At 37.9% G+C, this 25,946-nt stretch overlaps 1 protein-coding gene across 1 annotated transcript in view; it reads left to right on the top strand.

Annotated features, from left to right (window-relative positions):
* The window catches only part of Pdk1 (pyruvate dehydrogenase kinase 1), a 29,894-nt gene extending 4,194 nt beyond the window's left edge, over positions 1 to 25,700 (top strand). Inside the window, exons 3-11 of the mRNA XM_042694226.1 lie at positions 1,516 to 1,587; positions 3,343 to 3,527; positions 4,567 to 4,656; positions 6,236 to 6,313; positions 7,808 to 7,884; positions 10,130 to 10,228; positions 20,043 to 20,153; positions 22,824 to 22,937; positions 25,424 to 25,700. Of these exons, the coding sequence (XP_042550160.1) occupies positions 1,516 to 1,587; positions 3,343 to 3,527; positions 4,567 to 4,656; positions 6,236 to 6,313; positions 7,808 to 7,884; positions 10,130 to 10,228; positions 20,043 to 20,153; positions 22,824 to 22,937; positions 25,424 to 25,564 (967 nt within the window). The 3' untranslated portion in view covers positions 25,565 to 25,700. The remainder of the gene's footprint in view (positions 1 to 1,515; positions 1,588 to 3,342; positions 3,528 to 4,566; positions 4,657 to 6,235; positions 6,314 to 7,807; positions 7,885 to 10,129; positions 10,229 to 20,042; positions 20,154 to 22,823; positions 22,938 to 25,423) is intronic.
* The last annotated feature ends 246 nt before the right edge of the window (positions 25,701 to 25,946 follow it).

The raw sequence follows: 25,946 nt of genomic DNA, 5'->3' as shown, positions 1-25,946 counted from the left end.
TTTCAAATAGTAGAGCTCTGTCAAGCAATTGAGCTGAGCAAGCTCAATTACTACAAAAATTAAATTGAAATTTTTTGTGTGCCTGATTGGCACACTACCACTTGAACTGTACCTCCAGCCCTGCTGATTGTTGAGAGATGGAGTCTCACAGACTTTTCTTCCCTGGGCTGACATCCAGTCACCATCCTTCAGATCTCAGTCTCCTGAGAGTAGCCAGGATTACAAGGGTGAGCCACTGGCAATGGGATAACATTAAAGTTTTAAAGCATTAACATCAGACTTTTAGACAAAGGAAGGTAAGCTGTTCTTAATGAGTCTAAGTTCATTTGCTCAAGATTACATAGTGTAACAGATTCAAGTCTCATGATAGTCATTATTTACCCCCCCCATAAATATATATTGGGATTGAATCATTTTTGAAACGATTATAAGTTGTAGAATTTAAAAGGAATAAGGACCTCTTAAACATAGGTTCCATGGTTTCCCTTATTTGCAATAACTAGTATATGTCTGAGACAAGCAGAAACAGTCAGATAAGTTGATGTTAGGCGAAATGAACCCCAAGATAAGGACTCAAATGTTTTTTCTTTCTTGCTATTGTTTCTAACATATTTCTTTGTTGCTTTGTATATCCCTCCTCCATGGTATAACCCCTGTTTTCACTGTATTTGAAGTTGGTCTCATTTGTGGAGGGGAAGGGAAAAAACAAATTGTTTAAATAGGGATACAGGTGGACCCATTGCAACAATGAGATGTACAAGACATTATGTCGAAAAACTAACTTTACAACTTTGGTGGGGTGGGAGGGGAAGGAGGGGAAGGAGGGGAGATGGGAAGGGATGGGAAGAGGAAACAAAGGAGGAGGCAACAATGCTTGATAAGAAATGTACTCATTACCTTGCTCATGTAATTGTAACGCCTCTGTACGGTATTTTCACAATAAATAAAAAAAAATAAAGCAGAAAAACAGAAAAAAACCTCAATCAAATTTGACCAATGCTTTTTATGTTTATATAGATAGATAGATAGGTGTATAAATTCTAACTAGGCACTTGGCTTACCATTGAACTGCAACTCCCACCTCTGACCTATGCTTTTAAACACAAAAAATATGTACTTTCTCCTACTTTGTTCTTGTTGCTTTATTCAAACATGAATGTATATTAAAAAAACCTACTTACTTCAGTCATAATTTATAGCAGTATTCTACATTTAAAATTATCAAATGGGGCTGGAAGGTGGCTCAACGGTAGAGTGCTTGCCTTGCATGCATGAGGCCCTGGGTTCAATTCCTCAGCACCACATAAACAGAAAAAAGCCAGAAGTGGGTGCTGTGGCTCAAGTGGTAGCACCTAGGCCCAGAGTTCAAGCTCCATGACTGGCAAAAAATAAAAATAAAAATAATTATATATATACATATATATATATAATGTTTAAAATAGGTTTTGAAATAACTTTCACAACATTTAATATTTGTAATATAGAAGAACAAACCACTATTGATTTGTATTTTAGGTACATCCAGAGTCTTCAGGAGCTTCTTGATTTTAAGGACAAAAGTGCTGAAAATGCTAAAACTATTTATGAGTAAGTACTCTAGTTGGACCTTATTCTAAGCACAGTTTTTATACCCTCAAACATCATATAAAAATTAATCTGTTATGCTTAAATGTGCTACTTTTGGGGAAACTGAGTAACTTTTAGATTTCCAGTACTTGTGAACATCTGTTTAAAGAAACCTATAGAAACAAGGCAGGTAACAAAATCAGTGAGCTGAGGGTGGATACACATGCTTCATATTCCTCTTTACATATGAAAAGCCAAAGTTCAAATGTGATGATCAGTGGAAATAAAGGTGTACAGTTTGGATTGTTGGGAGAATAGATGCCTCCCCTCAGCTCTTCATCATGGCTATGTGCAAATGCTGAATTTTTCTATTGTTAAATAAAAGTTGAAGCTGGGTATGGTGGCTCATGCCTTTAATCCTAGATACTCATTTGAGGATCACAGTTTGAAGTTAGGCCAGGCAAGAAAGTCTGTGATACTCTCATCACCAATTAACTGTCAAAAAGCTGGAAGTGGAGCTGTGGCATAATTGGTAGAGTGCTAGTCTCTATCACAAAAGCTCAAGGATAGCACTCAGGCTCTAAGTTCAAGCCCCAGGACACGCATGCACGCACACACACACCTCTGTATTTTCACTGATAGCACTCAGGCTATAAGTTGAAGCCCCAGGACCTGCATGCGCACACACACACACACCACACACACACACCACACACACACACACACACCCTGTATTTTCACTGTAAAGCTCCCAATTTTGAAAGATTGGTAACTAGTGGTAGAGTGCTAGTCTCTATCACAAAAGCTCCAAGGATAGCACTCAGGCTCTAAGTCACACACCTCTGTATTTTCACTGTAAAGCTCCCAATTTTGAAAGATTGGTAACTAGTGGTAGAGTGCTAGTCTCTATCACAAAAGCTCAAGGATAGCACTCAGGCTCTAAGTTCAAGCCCCAGGACCTGCACGTACACACGTACACATGTACACACGTACACACACACACACGCACACGCACACGCACACACACACGTAACTGTATTTTCACTGTAAAGCTCCCAATTTTGAAAGATTGGTAACTAGTTATAATTCTTTTGTTATGCTGAGCAACAACAAAAAACACCATGTCTATGGGTCTCTCTGACCTGTGATTTATAAAATAATGTTAAGTAATATGAACAATTTCATAACCAACATGACAGAATTGATAAATCCTGGTAGTCACCTCAGTTACCTGCTGGTGGGAAACATCTAGCCCACAGATATATACAAGCCTCATCATTTGGATGATTAGGCACAGAATGCTTCTTGTTGACTAACCACGTCAGTCTGCTCACATTGATAATTTTGTGGCCCATAATGATCTTATAAATATCCAAATGACCCTTTGCATTTTGATTGTTACAGAGTGTGCTTTTTCTGCTTGTTCTTGCTTAGAAAGTCTCTGGAATACTAGCCTCACTAACAAGTTCTCAGATGAGTTTCGTTTATAAAGGATAAGGAAAATTCAACCCATTTACAGTTGTGTTGTATGGCAATCTTATTCTAAGAAGTTAAGAATTAAATTGTGAAAGTCTTATTTTGGAGATCTGTCCTTACTCCTTGGTAGATCTGCTATATTTTATAATCTGAAATATATTTCAGTTTAGGAAAATACTCATTGATGTTTCTCATACTGAACTAATGGTTTCTAGTCTACCATTGTTGCTTAAATTTATACTTTAGTATTAAACTCATTTGTCACAATATTTGGCTGTCTTGACAGACAGGTTTGTTTAGCTTTACAGATACTGTGATACGGATCAGAAACCGACACAATGATGTCATTCCCACAATGGCACAGGGTGTGACTGAATACAAGGAAAGCTTTGGAGTAGATCCTGTTACCAGCCAGAATGTTCAATACTTTTTGGATCGATTTTACATGAGTCGCATTTCAATTAGAATGTTGCTCAATCAACACTGTAAGTATCCCAAAGCCAAGAGAAATAGAAATGTCTATTGGTATTTTAAATTTATTTCGACATTTATGCCAAACGTCTGTTGGTATATTCTAAATTTATTTAAATTTCCTTTAAAGAGAACATACTTTTTGCTTATTAAGAAAAGTATGAGATACAAAGCAGATTATTTTCTTTTTTCTTTTTTTTTTCTTTTTGGTCAGTCATGGGGCGTGAACTCTGGGCTTGGGTGCTGTCCCTGTGCTCTTCAGCTCAAGGTGAACGCTCTACCGCTTGAGCTACAGTGCCACTTCCTGCTTTCTAGTGGTTTATTGGAGTTAAGAGTCTCATAGACTTTCCTGCCTGGGTTGGCTTTGAACTGAGATCTTCAGATCTCAGCTTCCTGAGTAGCTAGGATTATAGGCGCGAGCCACCAGCGCCCAGCCAAAGCAGATTGTTTTCTTAATGGTAAATTGAATTAACTTAACTTGAATGTGTCAGTTGTTTTTACAAATAGTGTTGAATAGACTGATTTTTTTTCTTTTTTGTCAGTTGTGGGGCTTGAGCTCTGGGCCTGGGTGCTGTCCCTGAGCTCTTCAGCTCAAGGTGAGCGCTTTACCACTTGAGCCACAGTGCTACTTCTGATTTTCTTGTGGTTAATTGGAAAGTCTCATAGACTGTCTTGCCCAGGCTGGCTTCCATCCTCAGATCTCAGCTTTCTGAGTAGCTAGGATCACAGGTGTAAGCCACTGGCACCCAGCTCCACAAAAGGGCTTTCCTATGACATTTCTTGCCTACATATATTTTAGTCAGATTAACCCCCTCTATTGCTCTCTCTTTCCCCACCCTCTCTTGCCCCCTAGGGTTTGCTAGTTTTCAGTAAGTCTCCTATGCTAAATTTTTATATTATTTGCCCTCCATCTTAATTGAAAACGAATACTGTGTTTATACTTAAGGAAAATATTTTTTCTACTGTTTTGTACCATTTAGGGAAACTATTCAAATCTGGAAAAGGACATTCAGTACATTTTTTTTACTTTTTATTTGTTTTTATTTTTAATAGCTTTATTATTTGGTGGAAAAGGAAGTCCTTCTCATAGAAAACACATTGGAAGCATAAATCCAAACTGCAATGTGGTTGAAGTTATTAAAGGTATTCTTTCATTTCTAAAATGATACAGAAATCCAAGTGTTGAGTGTTGTTTTTGCTATTAAAACATCTGTTTGTGTCATTAGGGAAAATGTTAGAAGCAAATATGTGGGTTTTTTTAATTCCTTATAACATTAGTTGTTCATTATATATAAGATGAACGTTGATAGAATTCTTTGTTAGCAAAGTTTAGTGGTACAATCTAGTTATCTTTCCCTCCCCAAAATTTAAGTCCCTAGTTTCCTCTTTCTAAGTTCTTACATTAGGAACAATAATTCATAACAGTTTATTTCTATCTTGTCTGTTTATACCCCCTGTGCCCACCCACAAACAAAATTATTGGTTTTATATTTTTGGTTGTTTTTAGAAAGTGGGAAGTTTACAGATCTTTTGCTATGTCAATGCATATGGATATACTCCAAGCTTCTTAGTAGTTACGTAGAATGTTATCAGTATGTGTTAATCTGCCCTCCTGTTGATATGCACTTGGGCTATTTTCATTTTTTTCCCTTTACCCAGCAGTACTACAGTGAATGTCTTTATATATATATATCTATTGATTTTTTCATGTCTGGGGTTTGAACTCAGGGTTTAAACATTTGAGCTTGCTTATAATGCTTGTTTTTGGTACTCTAATACCTGGACCATATTTGCTGCTTGACTTTTTGCTGATTATTTTTTGGAGATGGACTCTAGAGGGCTTTTCCAGACTGGCTTTAAACCATAGTCCTTCATATCTCAGACTCCCAAGTAGCTAGAATTATAGATGTGTGCTACCAGCACTCAGCTTATACTGCTTTTTGTTAGTATTTTATAAGGAAATAGTTGTAGACTTGAAAACATTTATAAGCATTTAAAATTGAATACTCTTAAAAAAAAAGTAAAATGGATTGAGTACCTATTCTCTACAGCTTCTCCAGCTGTTTTTTTTTTTTTTTTTTTTTTGTGGTCATAGGGCTTGATCTCTGGGCCTGAGCGCTGTCCCTTAGCTCTTCAGCTCAAGGCGAGCGCTCTACCACTTGAGCTACAGCGCCACTTCCGGTTTTCTAGTGGTTTATTGGAGATAAGAGTCTTATGGTCTTTCCTGCCCAGGCTGGCTTTGAACCGCGATCCTCAGATCTCAGCCTCCTGAGTAGCTAGGATTACAGGCGTGAGCCACTGGCGCCCGGCTTCTCCAGCTGTTTTTGATAAGTATATTATAAATATTTTTTTGCCTGCTCTTTTTCTTTTGCTTCTTTTATGGTATATTTTTCTGTGCAGATGTTATTAATTTTTGTCATTTTTCTATTGTAGCTGTTAGGCTTTGTCATATGAAAGACATTTACCATCCTAAGGTTGTAAAGTGTATGTTTTCCTGTAAAGAATTTTAAGTTTTTTGGAAGTGGTGCTGTGGCTCAAGAGGTAGAGCTAAAGAGCACAAGGACAGCGCTCAAGCCCAGAGTTCAAACCCCACGACTGACCAAAAAAAAAAAAAAAAAAAAGAATTTTAAGTTTTCATTTGTCAGTACTGTTGCTATCTTACTGCATGAAACAGAAGTAAATTTATTTAATGCTTTTTTTGTCTTGTTTTGATTCATACTAGATGGCTATGAAAATGCTAGGCGTCTTTGTGATTTATATTATATAAACTCTCCCGAACTAGAACTTGAAGAACTAAATGGTAAGTCTGCCTGGTGTTGTCCTTTCCTCAGTGATTGTTATGCCCACCTGACAAGAAATCATAGTAGAATTAAATTTGTTTTGCTAGAGAAGGACATTGTCATCAACTCTTCACTGATTAAAAAGGCTAAAGAGCAATCATATAAAATATGTGTATGTACACACAAACCCATATACATATGTATATATGTATATGTATAGTTAGATTTCTTATGAAAAGCATTTTAACTTTTTCAGCTTATGTCCCTTAAAGTGATAACTTTGATTCTTTGCTTATTTTTAATTTTCTTGATAGTCATAAGAAAAATGGTGCCAAGAAAGTTACATCTGATTTTTGTATATACCTCAGTAACACATATATTATCCTTTTTTTCTGCTTAAGTTGTAAACCATTTTTATTGTTGAAGAAGTCAGATGACTAGGTGTGTAAGAGCGGAAAGAAAGCTGCTCATTTACTTGAATCCGTTTCTTTCTGGTGGTCTTTCCTTTACCCTGACTAGTGCCTTTTAGACAAAAATGGTTTTGTTCTCTTGGAAGGAGATTGAGGCTCAATGTTTTCCTGGAGGTATGGTAGTTTGACAAAGGAGGAAAACATTTCCTAGGTTCAGATGATACTTTTACGAAGGTAGTGGGAAGAAAAAAATTAAGTAGGCTTTTTAAAAGCATATTCTTATTCTCAGAATAGGAGAGTAGTGGAGGAACTTACCAGTTGAAAATAGAATTTCTTGGTGGGTTTCTAAAGCTGTATTGATCTTTGATTCACAATGGCACCATTTAGTAAATATACAGTGTGCACATGCTAGCTGGGGAGCCTCAACTGCTGTGGGCAGTGTGCGCATGTCCCATTCTTGTTCCCAAGAGCTAATTTACTCAGAGTAGAGTCTGATTATTAGTTGAATTAGAGTTGATTTATTGGTTCAATTATTCTGAGGTATGATGAATTATTCCTTTGCTTTTCTAAAGGTCTGTTTTACGTACACATAGCCTCCCTCCTCCATTTGCCACTAACTGGGTTTTTTTTTTTTTGTGTGTGTGTGTGTGTGCTTCTTGAGAAATGGATGCTAGTTTAAGACTTTTTTATACATAGAAATGTCTGAAACAAGGGAGACAGTGTTTCACCCAGGTGACACATTCAGAAAACTAGAAAATAGCTTTTTATTTTTAAAGCCTCTCTTTGGAAAGTATAATCTCTATATAAAGATTGAGTGTCCTTTCAAAGACTTGCCAAGAAAGAGAAGTAAGGGAGGATGGGTTGGTTAACTTATTAGACTGAATTGTAAGGGATGGCCATAGGGCCCTTGTCATTGTCAGCTGCAAAATGTTTATGAGGGTGGGATATAAACACTAATAGTGTGAAGAAATGGTGTGACAGTTCTACCCCAATAATACTGTCCTCCATAATGAACATTTTCTTTTCATCACTACACAATTTATTCTTAAAAATGCTGTAAGCACATCTCTCTGTACTTTCATATTTTTCTCTTCTGCTCTGTAGCAAAATCACCAGGACAGCCAATACAAGTGGTTTATGTACCATCCCACCTCTATCACATGGTGTTTGAACTTTTCAAGGTTTGTAAAATGGTATTGCATAACCTCTATCAACCCCTGCCTCAGGATAGGAATCTACTCTGTGAGTCACATATTCCTTTGGGTTCTTCTGCTTCCTCAAAATATGCCATTTCATGTCATTTTCACATCACATTGCTAGAGGTGAACCTTTTGTTAGCAAGAAGGTGTCTCCATATAGTAGTGTTGAACCCAGATTTAGGAGTCAGAAAGGCCTGAGAATGACTTCGCTTAATGAGTGACTTGTCCAGTAGGTTACTCGGGCTCTCTGAGCCTCAGTTTCTCTTCTGTAAAACAGGGATAATTCTATCTAGGATTATTTGTGAAGATTAGGAGTAGCATACTAAGTGACCTAGTAGCAGCACGTTATAGACGCTTGATGAAGTTATACTCATATTTTCATAAGCCAAAAATATTTAGAAGAGTAATTCTTTTCTACCATTGAGCCCCACTGGTAAGCATGCCTTTTTTTTTTCTTCCCTGAGAAAGTCATTTATATTAGGTATGATGGTACATGTCTATAATCCTAGCTGGTGGGGAGATAATGGCAGGAGGATCTGGAGTTTGAGACCAGACAGGCACAATTATCAAGACCCCACCTATCATAGAAATAAAACATAAAAATGAAAGACTGGAGAATGGTGAATGTGGCCTATATGATAGAGAGCTTGCCTAGCAAGCTTGAGGCCCTAAGTTCAATCCTGCCACAAAAGACCAAGTCAAGTCATTTATATTTATATTGTATTACAGAGCTTATGTTATATTGCTTTTTACAACAAAAATTGAAAACTAAGCTGGGCACCAGTGGCTCATGGCTATAATCCTAGTTACTCAGGAGGCTGAGATCTGAGGATTGAGTTTCAAAGCCAGCAGGGGCCGGAAAGTCAGTAAGACTCTTATCTCTAATTAATCACAGAAGAAGCTGGAAGTGGAGCTGTGGCTGAAGTGGTAGAGTACTAGCCTTGAACAAAAGAAGCTCAGGGATAGTGCCCAAGCCCTGAGTTCAAGCCCCAGAACCAGCAAAAAAATACATTTTTTTGAAAACGAAATAAAATTATGCTGGTAAAATTGAGAGGACCTTTTGCTCCCCAGTGAAACTTGCTGGTTGACAAAATGGTGGGTGATGAATAGCACTCATCTTTGTAGCTGAATAGGACTGTCCTAAATCAGACACTTGCAGTCTTTCAAAGAAGTGGTGGCTTTCTCTCTGATGATAAAAAAGAAAAGTGTACTAAAACAGAAAACTCTCAGAAAGCAAGGGTTCAACAATTCTAAGACAATAAGAATATATCTAATATTTTACAAAAATCTTCAGTGGTAGAATAAATAGTACTTGGCACTTAAAATGTTAAAGCTATTTTTCTCTAGAAATGTCTGCCCCCATAACAACAAAAGCCAGTAATGGCTTTCATCTAGAACCTAATATTAAACTGCCTTTGATAGAGTGGATGCCGTCTTTTCTGAGATGTTTGCTTTTATTTCCAAATTCAGCCCAGATGTTTGCATGTTTTACTTATTTTTAATCAGGTTAGTTTTGCTTAGTTTTAAGTAGCTTCTTTTCCAGTGCTGTTTGTCAGATGGGTAGTGTTAATGTTTTTGATATGTTGAAATTGATCAAAAACAGTTTTACAATATAAATATCCTTCGTTTCAAATCAGTGGTAAGGGAAATAATCATTGGAAGACCATTGCTACTGTATGAAAAGCATAATTTTCTCATAAAGAAATTGTGATGTTACATCTCTGTGGAAAATGCAAGCATGAAGCCCTATCTGAAAAATTAATGCAGAAAAGGTGTGGGGACATGGCTCATATGGTAGAGCATTCATCTAATAAGCACAAGTCTAAATTCAGATTCCAATACCACCAGAAAAAGAACAAAGGAAGGAATGGGGGAAGGGAGGGATTTTGGCCAGTGGTTCTTAAAAGATAAATTATGTCCATTATCTAATAATTATAAAAATGGGCAGAATTTCTTGCTCTAATGTAAATTAGTTAAGTGTTTAGAAGACTAGTTTTGGAAAATAAGTGAATCTTGATTGGAGTCTTTAAATCAAAATATCCTGCAAGTCTCCTAAAATTGACACAACATTTAATAAAGTAACTATATCCATAAAATTACTGTTCTTTGGCATATTTCTATTGTGATTAATTTTTTAAAGTTTATATAGTGCATATGTTTTTAAAAATTATAATTAGCATCTTTTCTTCAAAAGGTGTATTTTTAATGTAACCCTAATATATTTCAGAATGCAATGAGAGCAACTATGGAACACCATGCTGACAAAGGTGTTTATCCTCCTATTCAAGTTCATGTCACACTGGGTAATGAGGATTTGACTGTGAAGGTAAGTTGTTTGTTTTTTCTAAATTACTGGACAAGCATGCAAAGATAGCTGTACACATACTTTGTGGAAGATGTAATTTATTCCCAGGAGAAAGAAATCTAGCCTACAGATAATAACTACATTGCTTCATTTATCTGGAAGATTATGGAATTATCTAGAGTCTGTGTCTATTCTGGCTTCTAATCTAGGTGATTAAATTAAAGTAAACATGAAGACCGACAATTTAGCCATTATCATTAATATCTACTTTAGTCAGCCTAAAATAGACTTAAATTTTAACATAAAAATAAACCTGAAATATGGGCTTTTGCATTGTAATGGGAAAGTACATAGTTTTTTATTTTTAAAGAATACTTTTTAGGAGAGAAAAACTGGGAGAGAGCAAGGGAAGGGGTGACATCCAAAAAGAAATGTACTTTTTACCTGACTTATGTAACTGTAACCCTTCTATACATCACCTTTATAATAACAATTAAAAAATTAAAAATACCTTTCAAAACCAGGCACTGGTGACTCATGCCTGTAATCCTAGCTACTCAGGAAGCTGAGATCTGAGGATTGTAGTTCAAAGGCAGCTTGGGTAGGAAAAGTCTGTGAGAATCATATCTCCAATTAATCACCAAAAAGTCAAAAATGGCTTTTTTTGTGGCTTATCTGGTAGAGCACTAACCTTGAGCAAAATATCTAAGGGACAGCACCCAGCTCCTGAGTTCAACCCAGGACCACAAAAAAGAAAAAAAAAATCCAAACCAAAGTAAACTTTTCAGTTTACTTTGTTTCATTTGATCCTCACAATTCCCTATAGGAAATCAAATACTACTCCTCAGGAGCACAGATAATTTTACCCTATTTCACAGATGAGGAAATCAAGAGAGATTAGCTCAGGAACCTACAGGGAATAATAATGAGATCATGAGATGTAAAATCCACTCTGCTGACTCCAGTGGTTGGCTTTTCACTACATTGTTCAGCTAACCTAGTTGAGTGTGTGATGTTTCTTTTTCTTTTTTTTTTTTTTGGGTCCGGTCGTGGGGCCTGAACTCTTAGCCTGGGCGCTGTCCCTCAGCTCTTCAGCTCAAGGCTAGCGCTCTACCACTTGAGCCACAGCGCCACTTCCGGCTTTTTTTTTTTTTGCTTATGTGGTGCTGGGGAATCGAACCCAGGGCCTCAGGCATGCAAGGCAAGCGCTCTACCACTGAGCCACCTTCCCAGCCCCATGATGTTTCTTTAAAAAAAAAATAATTAGATAAAGCTGGGTGCTGGTGGCTCACTCCTGTAATCCTAGCTACTCAGGAGGCTGAGATCTGAGGATCATGGTTCAAAGCCAGCCTGGGCAGGAAAATCTATGAGACTCTTATCTCCAATAAACCACTAGAAAACCGGAAGTGGCATTGTAGCTCAAGTGGTAGAGAGCTCGCCTTGAGCTCAAGAGCTCAGGGACAGAGCCTAGGCCCAGAGTTCAAGCCCTATGACCGACAAAAATAATAATAATAATTAGATAAAATAGAATGGGCCTCATTACTGAGAATCTTTTACTTATTTCTTCTGGTTGTTACTCTTGTATTTTGGAGTATTCTGATGTTGCTGTTTTGAAATTGTTGCATTTTTAAATAGCTAGTGCTTTCTAAGATGGTAATTGAGGAACTGGTTCTTTCAAACAGAGTCCTTTTTCCCCTCTGAGGTACTTGCACACAGTCCTGAGGACCACTCTTTTGGACTGTTTCAGTATTTGATTTCATGTAGGGAATTGAGTTGGAAATAGTCATCTTGCAGAATTTTGAAGTCACCTATTCCTTTACCCATTACAACTCGTTTTTAATATACTCACAAGATCATGCTACCATCTACTATTTTCATCACTCCCAAAGGAGGTCTCAGTACCTCTCTACCTCTCTCCATTTCTATCTTTTGCCAGTCCTTGACAAGCACTGATCTATTTTCTCTCTGTGGATAGCCCTTTTCTAGACATTTCATAGAAATGTAGTATATGGTCTTTTGTACCTGGTTTCTTTCACAAAGTATAATGTTACAGTATGTATTAGTAGTTCATTCCTTTGTATGTCTGAATAGTATTCCATTAGATGTATATCACATTTTCATTATACATCATTTGACAGGTATTTGCTTTGTTAACTTTTTTTTTTTGTCAGTCATGGGGCTTAAACTCTAGGGCTGAGCACTGTCCCTGAGTTCTTCAGCTCAAGGCTAGTAGTGCTCTACCACTTGAGCTACAGCCCCACTTCTGGTTTTCTGGTAGTTAATTGGAGATAAGAGTCTCATGGACTTTTGTCCCTTGGCTGCCTTTGAACCTCCATCCTCAGATCTCAGTGTTCTGAGTCGCTAGGATTACAGGCATGAGCCACTGGCTCCCAGCTGTTACCATTTTTTTGAGTCACGAATAATATTCTATGAACATTCATGTGTAAGTTATAGTGTAATCATGTATTTCAGTCTTCTTAGGTATTTATCTAGGAGGCGATATATGAGTTGAATTATGGATAACTCTATGCTTTTTTGAGGAACTTCCAACCTATTTTCCAAAGTGACTGTGGCCCTTCACATTCCTATCAGCAGTATAGCAAAGCTTCAGTTTTTTCCACATCCTTGTCAGCATTTTTTGCTGTCAGTTTTTGATTAAATCCATTTTTGAGGGTGATGTCTTATTGTGGTTTTCATTTGCATTTCTTTCTCTTGACTGATGACATTGAGCATCTCTTCCATTGCTGATTGGCCATTTATGTATCTTTGAGGATCTCTCAAATAAGATGTTTTGCACAGTTATATGGGCTGTTTTTCTGTTGTTGAGGTATATGGATTTTCTTTACGGCATGTTATATATATACTGTGAATACTAATCTCTAATAAAATCTGATTTATAAATATGTTGTTCCATTTAGTGGGTTCTTTTCATTTTCTTCATAGTATCCTTTGAAGCACAAAAATTTAATTTTGAAAAATTCTAGTTATTCTGTTATTTATTTATTTATTTATGTTTGTCAGTTGTGGAGCTTGAACTCTGGACCTGGGTGCTGTCCCTGAGCTCTTCAGCTCAAGGTGAACGCTCTACTGCTTGAGTCACAGCGCCACTTCCAGTTTTCTGGTGGTTAATTGAAGATAAGAGTCTCATGGACTTTCCTGCTGGGGTTGGCTTTGAACCATGATACTCAGATCTCATCCTCCTGAGTAGCTAAGATTATAGGCATGAGCCACCAGAGCTTGGCTATTCTTTTTTTTATTATTATTACTTTTTAAAATTACTTTTTATTACTTGTGCTTTCAATATCTCAGCTATGAAACCATTGTATACTTGAAAGTCTCAAAGATTTGATCTTATTTCCTTTTTTTTTTTTTTTAAAGATTATTGTAAGATTTATTAGGCCATATCTCCTTGAGAGGGACCAATATGGTGTCTGCCCTTATCCAGGTGGGTAGCTCTGGGGCTAGTGGCTCGGTCTGTGTGCAGATAGGTCTGGGTGGCCAGCTGTCTGGCTAGAACTCTAGGGAGGGAGGAGCTCAGATCTGGGTGGAGCTGAGGTGGGGAATATGCAAGCATTCCCCACTTTGTTGTTTAATAATAATAACTAAGGATACCAGGCTGGGAATATGGGCAGAGGTCTTTTCTTTTGGAGCTACTTCCTGCTCTAAAGGGGTGAAGTAGTCAGGGGTCCCTGATTTGTTGCTCTGCTGGGTACATAGCCTCAAGGTCAGTTAGGATGGAGAGCTTGGGCCTTCTCAGGTTTTTCTTGAGCTTTAGCTTAGCGTAGGATATGAGTATGGGCTTCTAGAGTCCCAGGATTTCACTGAGCTTTTCATATTCCCTATGACCATCTCTCCCTGTTTTTTCTCTATTAAGCTCTTTGGTTAGCTTGAAGATCTGCCCTAGCTTGTGTCCTGCCTGGGGCAGTCCTTACATTTCATCCATGACTTCTAATTGGTTTTGGCAGGTATTTCCAGGAATGGGATGTAGGTTGTGAGACTTTTATACAGCTTTCCCTTTGGCTACCAGCTGCTGGCTTCACTGAGAAGGCATGTTGTTGATGTTGGTTGGGGGGAAGGGTAAGGAGACGGATGGGATAGAACAAGTTAACTGCCACAAAGCTCCCTGTTCTTATACAGATTCAGTTGGCTCTCTTGAATTAACTGTTCTTCAGATGGCTACAAGCCTCTGGTTAATTTCCAAGATTCTAACAAAGGTGATTCTGACCATTTTTGCCTTTTTTTGGTGTCATATTAGAGAAGAGACATCTGGAAATCCTTTCCCTACTATATTTACTGATGCCCTTAAACCATTCCTTTTGTGAAGATTTGTGTTAAGTGCAATTTCTCTTAATTTTTTTTATTACAATAAAGTTGATATATAGAGAGGTTACAGTTACATAAGTCAGGTAAACATTACATTCTTTTTGGACAAAGTCACCCCTTCCCTCACTCTCAGTTTTTCCCTCCTGTTCCCACCCACAAGTTGTATAGTTCATTTTCAACATAGTCTAATGAGTCCCACTGCTGCATTTGTTCACCCTTTGTCCCTCCATCTCCGCTCTCCTTACCATTCCCCAAACAGATAATCAAACAAACAAGCAAAGTCTCCACCCAGTACCTGCGTTACCTAGGCAACTGGGATACCTGGAAGAGGTCACATCTGCATCTGCTGAGGTCACATCTGAATTTGATGTGGCCACACCTTTCTCTGCCCATACCCTAGATAAGGCCTAGCCCAGGCCCAGATCTCTCTGTTCTTTTCTAGCTCTCCCTGCTCTCTCTGCTCTCTCCTCTCTCTCTGCTCTCTTGCTGCTCTTTTCTAGCTCTCTCTGCTCTTGTCTAGCTCTTCTCAAGCTCTTTTCTCTCTCTTTCCTCTCTCTCTTTCCCAGCTCTCTCTCTTTCCTAGGCCTTTCCCAGCCACGTGGAGTGCCAACCTTGCCTGGTCCCAGCAGGTCTACTGAATAAACTTACCCCTTACCTGAAAAAAAAAAAAAAAAAAAAACCAAGATGAAAAGAAAAAACTTATTTCCATTTTCTGGAGTTCATTTCAATAATTATAATTATATATAATCAGATATATATATATATGTACATATATATATATAGACATGCCTTTGTGTTCCTCTCCTATGAGTAGTCTCCTTTGGTCTCAATGTTTGTGAATGCCTAGAGGCTTGTATAATTTATCATATCAGTGTATTTTAGATCTAGCTTCTACATATGAGAGAAAATATGTGCTGTTTGTGTCTCTGAGCTTGGATTCCTCACTAAGCATGATTTGTTCTAGGTTCATCCATTTTCCTGCAAATGCAGTATTTGGTTTGGTTTGTTTTAGCTGAAGTTTTTAGATCTTTTCAGGCTTCTGGACTGACCGTTATTTCCTTAAAACTTTCCTTCCCATCATATCTGTGTTCTCTTTCTGGTCATGATTTTCTTTTCCCTTTTGTTTTTTCATTCTTAATTTTTTTTTCATTTTTTTGGTCAGCTGTGGGGCTTGAATTCAGGGCCTGGGTGCTGTCCCTGAGCTCTTTTTGCTCAAGGCTAGCTCTCTACCACTTTGAATCACAGCTTTACTTCCGGTTTTCTGCTGGTTAATTGGAGATGAGTCTCACAGGGAATTTCCTGCACCCAGCTTACTCTTTTTTTAAAAAACACTTTCCATGTAGTTAGGATGATAAGTGTGTTCCTCCTTATCCAGCTATTAATTGAGATAGGGTCTTGTGAACTTTTTTGCCTGAGCTGATCTCAAATGATGTTTTCCATTTCAGAAGAAGCTGGGATTGTAAGTACTAGGCCTGGCTTTTCCTTTGGCTTTTGTCTTAATTGCTTATTCTGTTCTTTGGGATTTTATGATTGTAAATTCCTAACCCTTCTATTGGATTTTTATTTCTATTATCTTATAAATTTTCAGCAGGTCTTAGATACAGACAAAACTCCTTATAATAGAAAGTTTTGTTAGGGTCTTACAAGACTGTTCTAGAAACCCTATCTGAATTAGGCTTTGTCTTCACCCATTCCTCCTCCTCAGTATGCTCAAAATCATATGAATATACCTATCTTTGTAAATTTTTTTAGATGTTAAAAGCTTGATTTAAGTTCACTCAAGGGAAATTTCATCCCCATTAGTTACTTATTCCCATTAGTTGCAAAATCAGGTGTTGGATTTGTTTTGCTTTTTCCTCATTCTTTTTTTCCCACCTTTTGAGGGGAATATCCTCTTGGGGACGACATTGGGACTTGAACTCAAAGTCTCATGCTCCCTTAGATATTTTGTTTATGATTGGTGCTCTATGACTTGAACCATGTCTCTAGACCAGCATATTACTGATTAATTGGAGATACAGTCCCACATTTCTACCTGGGTTGGATTTGAATCTTGATCCTCCCCGTAGGTCTCAGCCTCTTAGTAGCTAGAATTACAGGTGTGAGCCACTGATATCTATCCAGTTTCACCTTTTATCATTCTGCAAAAATCCTGTAGATGAAGTTTCTCCTCCTCCTCCTCCTCTTCCTCCTTCTTTTTTCTCTGTTACAGCTGCTGCTCTTTCAGATTTTGTGTGTGGTCTCTATTCAGTAATGTAAGTGTTACAGCTCTCTGTCTTTTCAATTGCATCATTCACTGTTGCTTACTTTACAGACTTGATAATGGAAATATGTTGTCTAAGAGACTAGGAATTCCAAGTGAGTTCAGGGCTAGTAAATGCTACAGCTTAAAGTTGTCCTCAACTCATAGTGATTCCTTCCCTGTTTACTACATGAATTAGCTGAAGGAGCTCAGTTAAAAGGAAGCAGGAAGTTAGGAATGGCAGATCTAAACTAGATGACATTAAATGATAATTTGTGCACTGAACAGAAAAGTTTTAAAATTATTTGACAAACTTTTCTTCCATGGCCTTCTGCTGATAATACATATCACTTTCCTCATTTGTCACAGGCTATATTAACCTTCTGGATTTCTTTGGCTCTTAGAGATAGTTTCTTTATTTTTCACATCTCTCATCATGTTTGTCAGCAGAGTATCATTCTCGCCTTAAGTATATACACCAAATGTCCATGTTCCCCATGATCCCTCCTTTACTCTTCATAAAGGACTGGGATCTGATCATCTGTGGCAGTTCTCTTGGAAGCTTTTTTGGCCACTTTATGATACACTGATTCTAGCTTATTGTGTTGTTCAGCTGCCAAAAACCTTCCCTTTATCAGTTTTAGCCAGTTTTTCTCAAGATTTACCTCTTTATCTTTAGTGAGATGCCACTTCCCATAACTCCTCTCTTGGTTCTTCCTGCTCAATTTCTGTGCTCATGTCAGTTTACTGCTTTGTCCTACTTTGTACTACTTGTTACAGCTTGTTTGGCCAGGAGATTAATCTAGGAAACGCAGGAAATATTTATTAAGTCTACCTTTTGAAACAATATCTATTCTAATATATTGTTTACTTAGTAGTTACAGAATACCCACACTTCTTTTTTTTTTTTTTTTTTTTTTTTTTTTTTTTTAATTTAATTTTATTTTATTTGTGAACATACTGTACAGAGGAGTTACAGTTACATGGGCAGGATAATGTGTACATTTCTTACCAAGCATTGCAGCCTCCTCCTTTGTTTATCCTTCACATCCCTTCCCAGCCTCCCCCCTCCCCCCCTAATCCCAATCCTTCTCCTTCCTCCCTCCCCCCAGCCCCCCCCCCCCACCAACATTGTAAAGTTCGTTTTGGACATGACAACTTGTACTTCTCATTGTTGCAACAGGTCCACCTGTATCCTTAAACAACTGGTTTTTCCCCATCTCCTCCACAAGTTATACTGACATCAAATATAGTGAAAGCAAGGGTTATACTGTGGGGGAGGGACATACAAAGCAACAAAGAATACCCACACTTCTTACTATTGTTACCAGGAAATGCATAGCAGAACATTGAATGATTTACAAATTCATAGACTTTTAAAAATACCCAGTTTTTGCCAGGTGCCGGTGGCTCACGCCTGTAATCCTAGCTACTCAGGAGGCTAAGATCTGAGGATTGAGGTTCAAAGCCAGCCTGGGCAGTAAAGAAGGTTAGACTCTTATTTCCAATAAACTACTCAGAAACCCCGGACTGTGGCTCAAGTGGTAGAGCGCTAGCCTTGAGCTGAAGAGCTCAGGGACAGCGCCCAGGCCCAGAGTTCAAGCCCCACAACCGATTAAAAAAACAAACAAAAACCCCAGTTTTTAAATCATTTAATTAAATTACAAAGCTTTGAATTCATGGTAATAGATGATTTTGTTGTAATGAATTAATTTTTGTCAATGGGGCTTGAACTCAGGGCTTGGGCACTATCCCTGAGCTCTTTTGCTCAAGGGTGATGCTCTACAATTTTGAGTCACAGCGCCACTTTGGTTTTCTAGTGGTTAATTGGATATAAGAGTCTCAGGGCCTTTCTTGCCCAAACTGGCTTTGAATTTGGATCCTCAGATCTCAACCTCCTAAGTAGCTAGGAGTCAGACATAAGCCGCCAGTGCCCAGCTGATTTTGATTTATTTTGAGATGGGACCCACTATTAGATCAGGCTGGCCTCTAACTTGCAATCATCCTGCCTCAGCCCTCTGAATGCTGGGATTACAGACATGTATTACTGTAAGTAGCACTAAGAACAATTGTAAACATACTGCTCTACTATAGCTAGGAAAATAGTCTATAATAACTGGAAAGTGAAACAATATGTATATAGTGACTAAATTTATCTACTCTATGGTTGAGTTGAGAAATAAATAAAGAGCTCAGTGCTTAATAACTTACTAAAAAGCTGTCCAGAGTTCTGTGTTGTAAAACTGCTTTTAGATTTGACCACAATGTAGTGGTTCTGGTTTTTCCTCACTAAAAACAAAAATTACGGGTTGGGAAGGTGGCTCAGTGGTAGAGTGCTTGCCTCGCAAGCATGAGACCCTGGGTTTGATTCCTCAGCACCACATACACAGAAAAAGCCGGAAGTGGTGCTGTGGCTCAAGTGGTAGAGCGCTAGCCTTGAGCTGAAGAGCTGAGGGACAGCGCCCAGGCCCAGAGTTCAGGCCCACGACTGACATTAAAAAAAAAAATCACAATTTTATTTTATAATGTAAGTAATTATTTTAAAAAATTAGAAACTAAACAGAAGAAAGTAATTCCAAATGTACAATTATACATCATATCAGGTGATTTTTACATTGTAAATGTTTCTTTACATTATAAATGTTTCTTTCATTATAAATGTATCTTTCATTATAAATGTTTCTTCCTAACTTTGTCATTGCTTCCTAACAGCGTTGTCTAGACACCTGTCATGCTACTACATTTAGAATGTACTTAATCTCATGTTTAGTCTGTTCTATCTTACAACTGAAGTGGAAGTTTTGTTTCATATTTTGCCACATTTTGCATTCTTTAATTTCTTATGCTTTTTGTGCTGGTACTAGGGGTTTACTTTAGGGCCTCATGCTCTCTGCTTTGTTCACTCACGGCTGGCTTACCACTTCAGTCATATCCCTCGTCCCCTTTTCTGTTTATTTTCTTAGAATTATTTTCTGGAACTGACATTGCCGTGTCAGAATGCTACTTGCATATTAAATTTGATTGTTGTTACCACACTGCCCACCAGAAAGGAGTAATAAATTGATTGTAAATCAGTGAATTATGTATTAGAAGTTCACATAGAAGAGGAGTGGTGGCAGCTACCCCAGTTTGTATTTGCACCTTGGGCTTTGTGGTATTAATATTCAAAAGCAGGAGTCTTTGCCAGCCATTAAGCTGTGATACTGTATGTATTAGTACTTTGATGGTGTGAGACTTGGTCACCAGAGTATGATCCTTTTCTCATCTTAGATGAGTGACCGAGGAGGTGGTGTTCCATTGAGGAAGATTGACAGACTCTTCAACTACATGTATTCAACTGCACCCCGGCCTCGTGTTGAGACATCCCGTGCAGTGCCCCTGGTATATGATCTGGAAATAATGAAGAGTGTGTGTGTGTGAGAGAGAGAGAGAGAGAGAGATTTTGCAAATTGCCTTCATCAGGCTCTGGCTGCCAGTAAATAGCTAACCCTTTTGTGTAAAGAATGCCAGAAGGAAAAAGAAACTTTTTTCTAAACTTAAACACATTTGGAATAGCTTATATATATATATTTTTTTATTAAAATGGTCACAAGGTAAATTGTTTTGGGGTTCTTATTTTTTGGAGTTCTTCCTGTTGAGCTTGGTGCTGATGTTATAGCAGGTTTCTTGTGATAAACCGTATGTAACACATGGCTCCTGGGAGTAGGCTTCCATATGCTAAGAGGCAGGTGATGCCAAATGATAAACCTAGGTATCTTAGAATTTTAGTTTTGCTGACATGGAGTGACAAAGAAGGGAGGTGTAGCTTTGGTAGTAGGTATTAAAGGACTGCTGTAGAGAATAGCCCAGGTGGATCTAACTTGTCTTACCCCATGACCCAACTCCACCACATCCCAGAAGCATGTCTATGGGAACCAATCATTGACATCTCAATGCCTAATTTCCTCAATGTAAAATACGGAGTTATTATGAAGATGAGTTAAAATTTGAAAAAATGCTTATAGTAGTGCCTGATGTATAATAAATATAGGCTGTAAGATGATGTGAATTTTTCAGAAAAGTGGCGTGATGTGGGGCGAAGTCTCCCTTGTATGTCTGGTAGCCTTTGCCAGCCTCTTGCCTGCTTGTGTGACCACTTTGCGATTAGACCCAGGCAGCAAGCACTGGGGGAGCTGGAGAAAGGCTGTCTGATAAATACAAGATGGGTGTCTTATGCACCTGATTTTTGTCTTATATACCTGATGGTTATTTGTATGGACAGAGCATCTTCACACTGGAAGCCTATGCAGAAAAGAATACGTGTATTTTGCTCAGGCCTGCTCATCAGTTATCAATTTCGTTCTTTCCAAGTCCCTAGCCAGCTAGCCAACCTGTTTGCTGGTAGACTTCACTTCCATCCTTGTCTTTCAGGCCTGCCCTACCCTGAGAGGGTGACAGGAAAGGGCAGTCTCAAGTGAGCAGGTATGGGCATGCGGTAGGTCCATTGGTGGCATAGGCCTGTGCTGTGTTCCATCTCTGCTATTCATAGAGGAAACCCATGAGTCCACAAGTGTGGTCAAGGGAGAAACAGTGATTAAATTAAGTTGGAGAGGAACTATGGGAGGACTTGCTTATGTAGTTTTCTTGGCTACTTCTGGACACAGTGTGTAAGCTCAGTCAAGTTATAATAATTTGAGAACAGTTTATTTACAAGGATGCCCCCCTTCCCATGCTTATGTAAGTAGTCTCCTTGTAAATAGTATTAACAATACTGGAACCATCATGGAACAAAAGGAGAAGTGAGCAGAATCCAGAAGAAGTATAGTTTCAGAGCAGCTGTTTACTCCCAAAAGACCTTCTTGCTCAAGGCATTATCACCACAGGAACCAAGGGCATGACTCCTTGTGACTTCCTGCTGTTTTCCCAATGACAAAACCCTTTGAAAGTAGAAGACAGAAAACAACATTGTTCAACCTCCCAGGGCAGAGGGTAATATGGAAATTTGACAGTTGATATGCAGGGACAAACAAACTCTGGCTAGAAAAGTGAAGCTGAAGTCTGGGTTTATTAATAGCACTCAGATTCCGGAGCTCACCTAAATTTTTAGCAAACTTGTTATATGGAATTCCATTGAGCATATAATTTGGAATAAAAAATACTTGTACCTTTATACAAGTGTTTTGTTCATATTAAATAGCTAGTAAGATACATTCAGTAAAGAAGGACCAGATGCTTGGAATAGATTAAAACACGGATTCAGAAGTACTGTCTAAGGAGCTACAGGAAAGGAGATGGGAATGTGGGAGGCAGTGAACCGATCTCTAGTTTCAAAAGCTCATGTTCAAAGCTTGGCTTTTTATCTGTAAGGCAGTGAGTAGGGATAGTGGAAATGCTGTTGAGCTTGAAGATTTCTTTTTTTTTGGGGGGGGGGGGGTTCCCGGTCGTGGGGCCTGAACTCTGCGCCTGGGTGCTGTCCCTCAGCTCTTCAGCTCAAGGCTAGCTCTCTACCACTTGAGCCACAGTACCACTTCCGGTTTTTTTCTTTTTGCTTATGTGGTGCTGAGGAATGGAACCCAGGGCCTCAGGCATGCAAGGTAAGTGCTCTACCACTGAGCCACCTTCCCAGCCCCGAGCTTTGAAGATTTCTGAACAAGGATTGACCTGTCAGTGAGAATTAAGAAAGTAGACTTAATAGGTTACCTCCAGGTTCAGAACAGGGGCTGGAAATTAATGGTGTAAAGTTAGGTCATCTATTAAAAGCGGCAACAAGTCTTCTTCCACTGTTGCTCCTAAAAAGATAGTATGTTTTATATGATAGTGATAAAAGCAGTTTGGGTTTCCTAGAGCAGAGAAAAGTAATGTTTTTCTCCAGACCACTGCAAGCTATTGTATAGAAATATAAAGAGTTTTAAAAGCTCTATGTCATCAGTTAATATGCTCAATCACTATGAACACTTAGATTTTACCATGTCTCTCAGATTTTGGCTCCAGGAGCCCTGAGAAGTTTATCTTAATTAGAGGAGTACTTCAGGATAGCTGTCTGAATAGAGTTTTGTTTTTCTCATTAAACAGGCTGGCTTTGGTTATGGACTGCCCATATCACGTCTTTATGCCCAGTACTTCCAAGGAGACCTAAAGCTATATTCCTTAGAGGGCTATGGTACAGATGCAGTTATCTACATTAAGGTAATAACTATAGACTTCTTGACTATATTGTTTCTTTTGATAATTAAGAAGGTGCTAATAGTTAAATGTAATGACATATTTAATAAAAACAAAAACTTTTACATGGTATTCCACCATTTTAACAGTTGATTTCCCTTGGCTGTGGGGAAAGAAACATTCTTCACTATATGATCAGGAATTATTGTTGATAGGAAGAAATTGGGATAAAGTGGGGAGTCATAGGGTTAGATATCACATAAATTTAATTTTCATGTGTCCGTAGGAGTGTACATTGATCTACTGATTTTTGAGGCACTGCTAAGGCCTTTTCTTTGTACGTGGATCTGGAGATTGTAGTATAATATTGTCTTTTTATTTAGTGAATGCACTGTTTTAGTTCTTTAAACCAAAAATCTACCACCAAATGCATAGTCCTTTGGAGTATTTCTGCAATTTTTTAAAGATGTCTTCTGATTCAGATTTGACAGTAGTTTCATGAATTTTTTTCATGAGTTTTTCTAAAGCATTCCTCTTAGTTTTTAAAGATATCCTCCTCTGTGTCTGTGTATGTTTGCACATATGTGTGGTTTTTACATAATAATTTGATTATATGTTACAATTATAGTGACGAGTAATTGAATAACAGTTCAGGGACAAATACAGGTGACTCTTGGGAAGGATATAGTTTATACGATAACAGCAGAAACACTTAGCATGGATAGTCACTGTATTTATGGAGTTGTCATTATATTTTTACAGGTTTGGAAAAGCCCTGGGCCTCATCACTGATTAAAAAGCAGTTTTATTTAGAGGCTGAAGTTTCTTATTTTGGCCACCAGATGGCACCTATTTCATAAGATGTGCTGAAAAATGTATATGAGAAAAAAATAGTCTGAAGTTAAATTCTTTTTAAAATTTTGTTGTTAGTATTTTGTTTTGTGTTGTACTGGGACTTGAACTCATGGCATGGACACTCTCCTTAGCTTTTTTGTTCAAGGCTGGTGCTCTGCCAGTTCTGACTTTTTGCTGGTCAGTTGAAGATGAGTTCATGGATTTGTCTGCCCGGGTTAGCTTTGAATTGTAGTCCTGAGATCTTAGCCTCCTGAGTAACTAGGATTAAAGATGTGAGCCACTAGCACCCTGCATGAGAAGTTAAATTCTTCATTGGTAATATCCTACCCTTTCTCCCATTTACAATGTGATTTGGGAGGCACAGAAATACAGGGCAAAAATAATAAAATATTTTATTACCTAATGTAACATTTTGGTCTAGTTTGTAGATTTATGAAATTTTAGAATATTTAAAGAGAACGTACAAGTGAAAAGTTTGTAGTTCCATTTTAGAAGATAAGAGGTCTTATATAATTACTATAATTATCAACAATAAAGACCTTAGCCATGTCTGGAGGTTATTTCTAGTTAAATATTGTCTGTATCTTGAGGGGAAATGCTAGTGGCCTAACATTAAAGACCTTACTTAGCCTTATCAGGAGATTTTTAGTTAAATATTGTCTGCATCTTAGGACAAACGCCGTTGGCCTGAGGGCAAAGTTCTGAATATTCCTAAGTGGAAGAAGATAGAAGGACTATAGTTTATCTCAGGTTCCAGTGGTTTATAGAAAACTGAAAAAGAAGAATGAATTGATGATAATGTTAAATTGGAAACATGAAATTATGCAAGATGCAGAAATCACGTTTTATGACTAAAATTAGTGCCTTTAATGGCAGTAGAAGACAACACAGAGTCCGAAGTGTAAAGCAGCTAAGTGATAGTGCTTACCTTGCATGCTGAAGACTATGGTTTTAATTCTCAGCACTGCAAAAAAAAGAAACAAAGAAAACAAAATCAAACCAAGGGTGAAGAATTATGCAAGAGCCAAGATGCCTTAGACAGCTTTATATTTATTGATAGTCATATTGTATGGTAAGTGACAGTTAAAAAGCAGTATTTTTTCTACAGTCTTCATTAAATCTGTATGTTATTATTAAGATATGCATGTTAATTTTTTGTGCTTTTATACTTACCCTGTTTTTTTCAAGGCTTTTTTTCACCTTTTGCAAATAAGAGGTATCCATGATTCATAAACTGGGTATGGAATTACCACAAGCAACAAACCCACTGTTCACATCAATCTGTAGTACTATGTGTAAATAGCACATTTCAAATACAAATCATATAGTGTGATGATTAGTAAGATTCAAATAGAATATCACTTAATTTATAGTTATCTTTTTTGCCATTGTACATTTTCTCAAATAATGAATTCTTAGAAATGTCAGACTTAAGGTGGGCTAGGTTGTACTTCCTATAATCCCAGCTACTTAAGTATAGGTTGGTAGGAGGATCTCAAGTATGCACCCACTTGGACAAGTATAGCATCATGATTCTGTCTCAAAAGCAAAATAGAAAAAAGGTTGGAATGTGGCCCAATTGGTGGCTCTGATTCAGTCCACAGCACTGAAAAAACAAGACAACTAGATTTCGAGTTTCTGCTTTTTGTTTTCAGGCCCTGTCAACAGAATCAATTGAGAGACTCCCTGTGTACAACAGAGCAGCCTGGAAGCATTACAACACTAACCATGAGGCTGATGACTGGTGTGTTCCCAGCAGGGAGCCTAAAGATATGACCACGTTCCGCAGCGCCTAGGTGCACACCCAGGACCCTGGAAAACCTAATCATGGGTTTCCTTAAATTTGGATCTACATTGTTTTAAAAACTTTATGTGTCAGTTTCACAGTTAAGTCTTTGGGTAGAATAAATGGAAACTTAGGTTCCATTTGCACCTGCTCAACTGAAAGGATTATATCTATTTTATACTGATACTGTCAATTAATTGAACATATTTTTAAACAACTGTTGTTTTAGCCAATTTTTCTCTTTATGATTGAACTGTGGATAGAGTCTTTGGGTTTCTATAGGAGGCTATGGGTTTCTGTTTTTTGTTTTTGTTTGTTTCTTTGTAATAGTTTTCAGTGTATTTGCTAGAAACATTTTCTAAATAGCGATTACCTGGTTTAGAAACCTTGGA

This window comes from Dipodomys spectabilis, unplaced genomic scaffold, assembly GCF_019054845.1.
Source record: "Dipodomys spectabilis isolate Male_0828 unplaced genomic scaffold, ASM1905484v1 ptg000174l, whole genome shotgun sequence".
NCBI classification, from domain to species: domain Eukaryota; kingdom Metazoa; phylum Chordata; class Mammalia; order Rodentia; family Heteromyidae; genus Dipodomys; species Dipodomys spectabilis.
The sequence above is the reverse complement of the archived record's forward strand: the minus strand, read 5'-3'. Positions and strand labels throughout refer to the sequence as shown.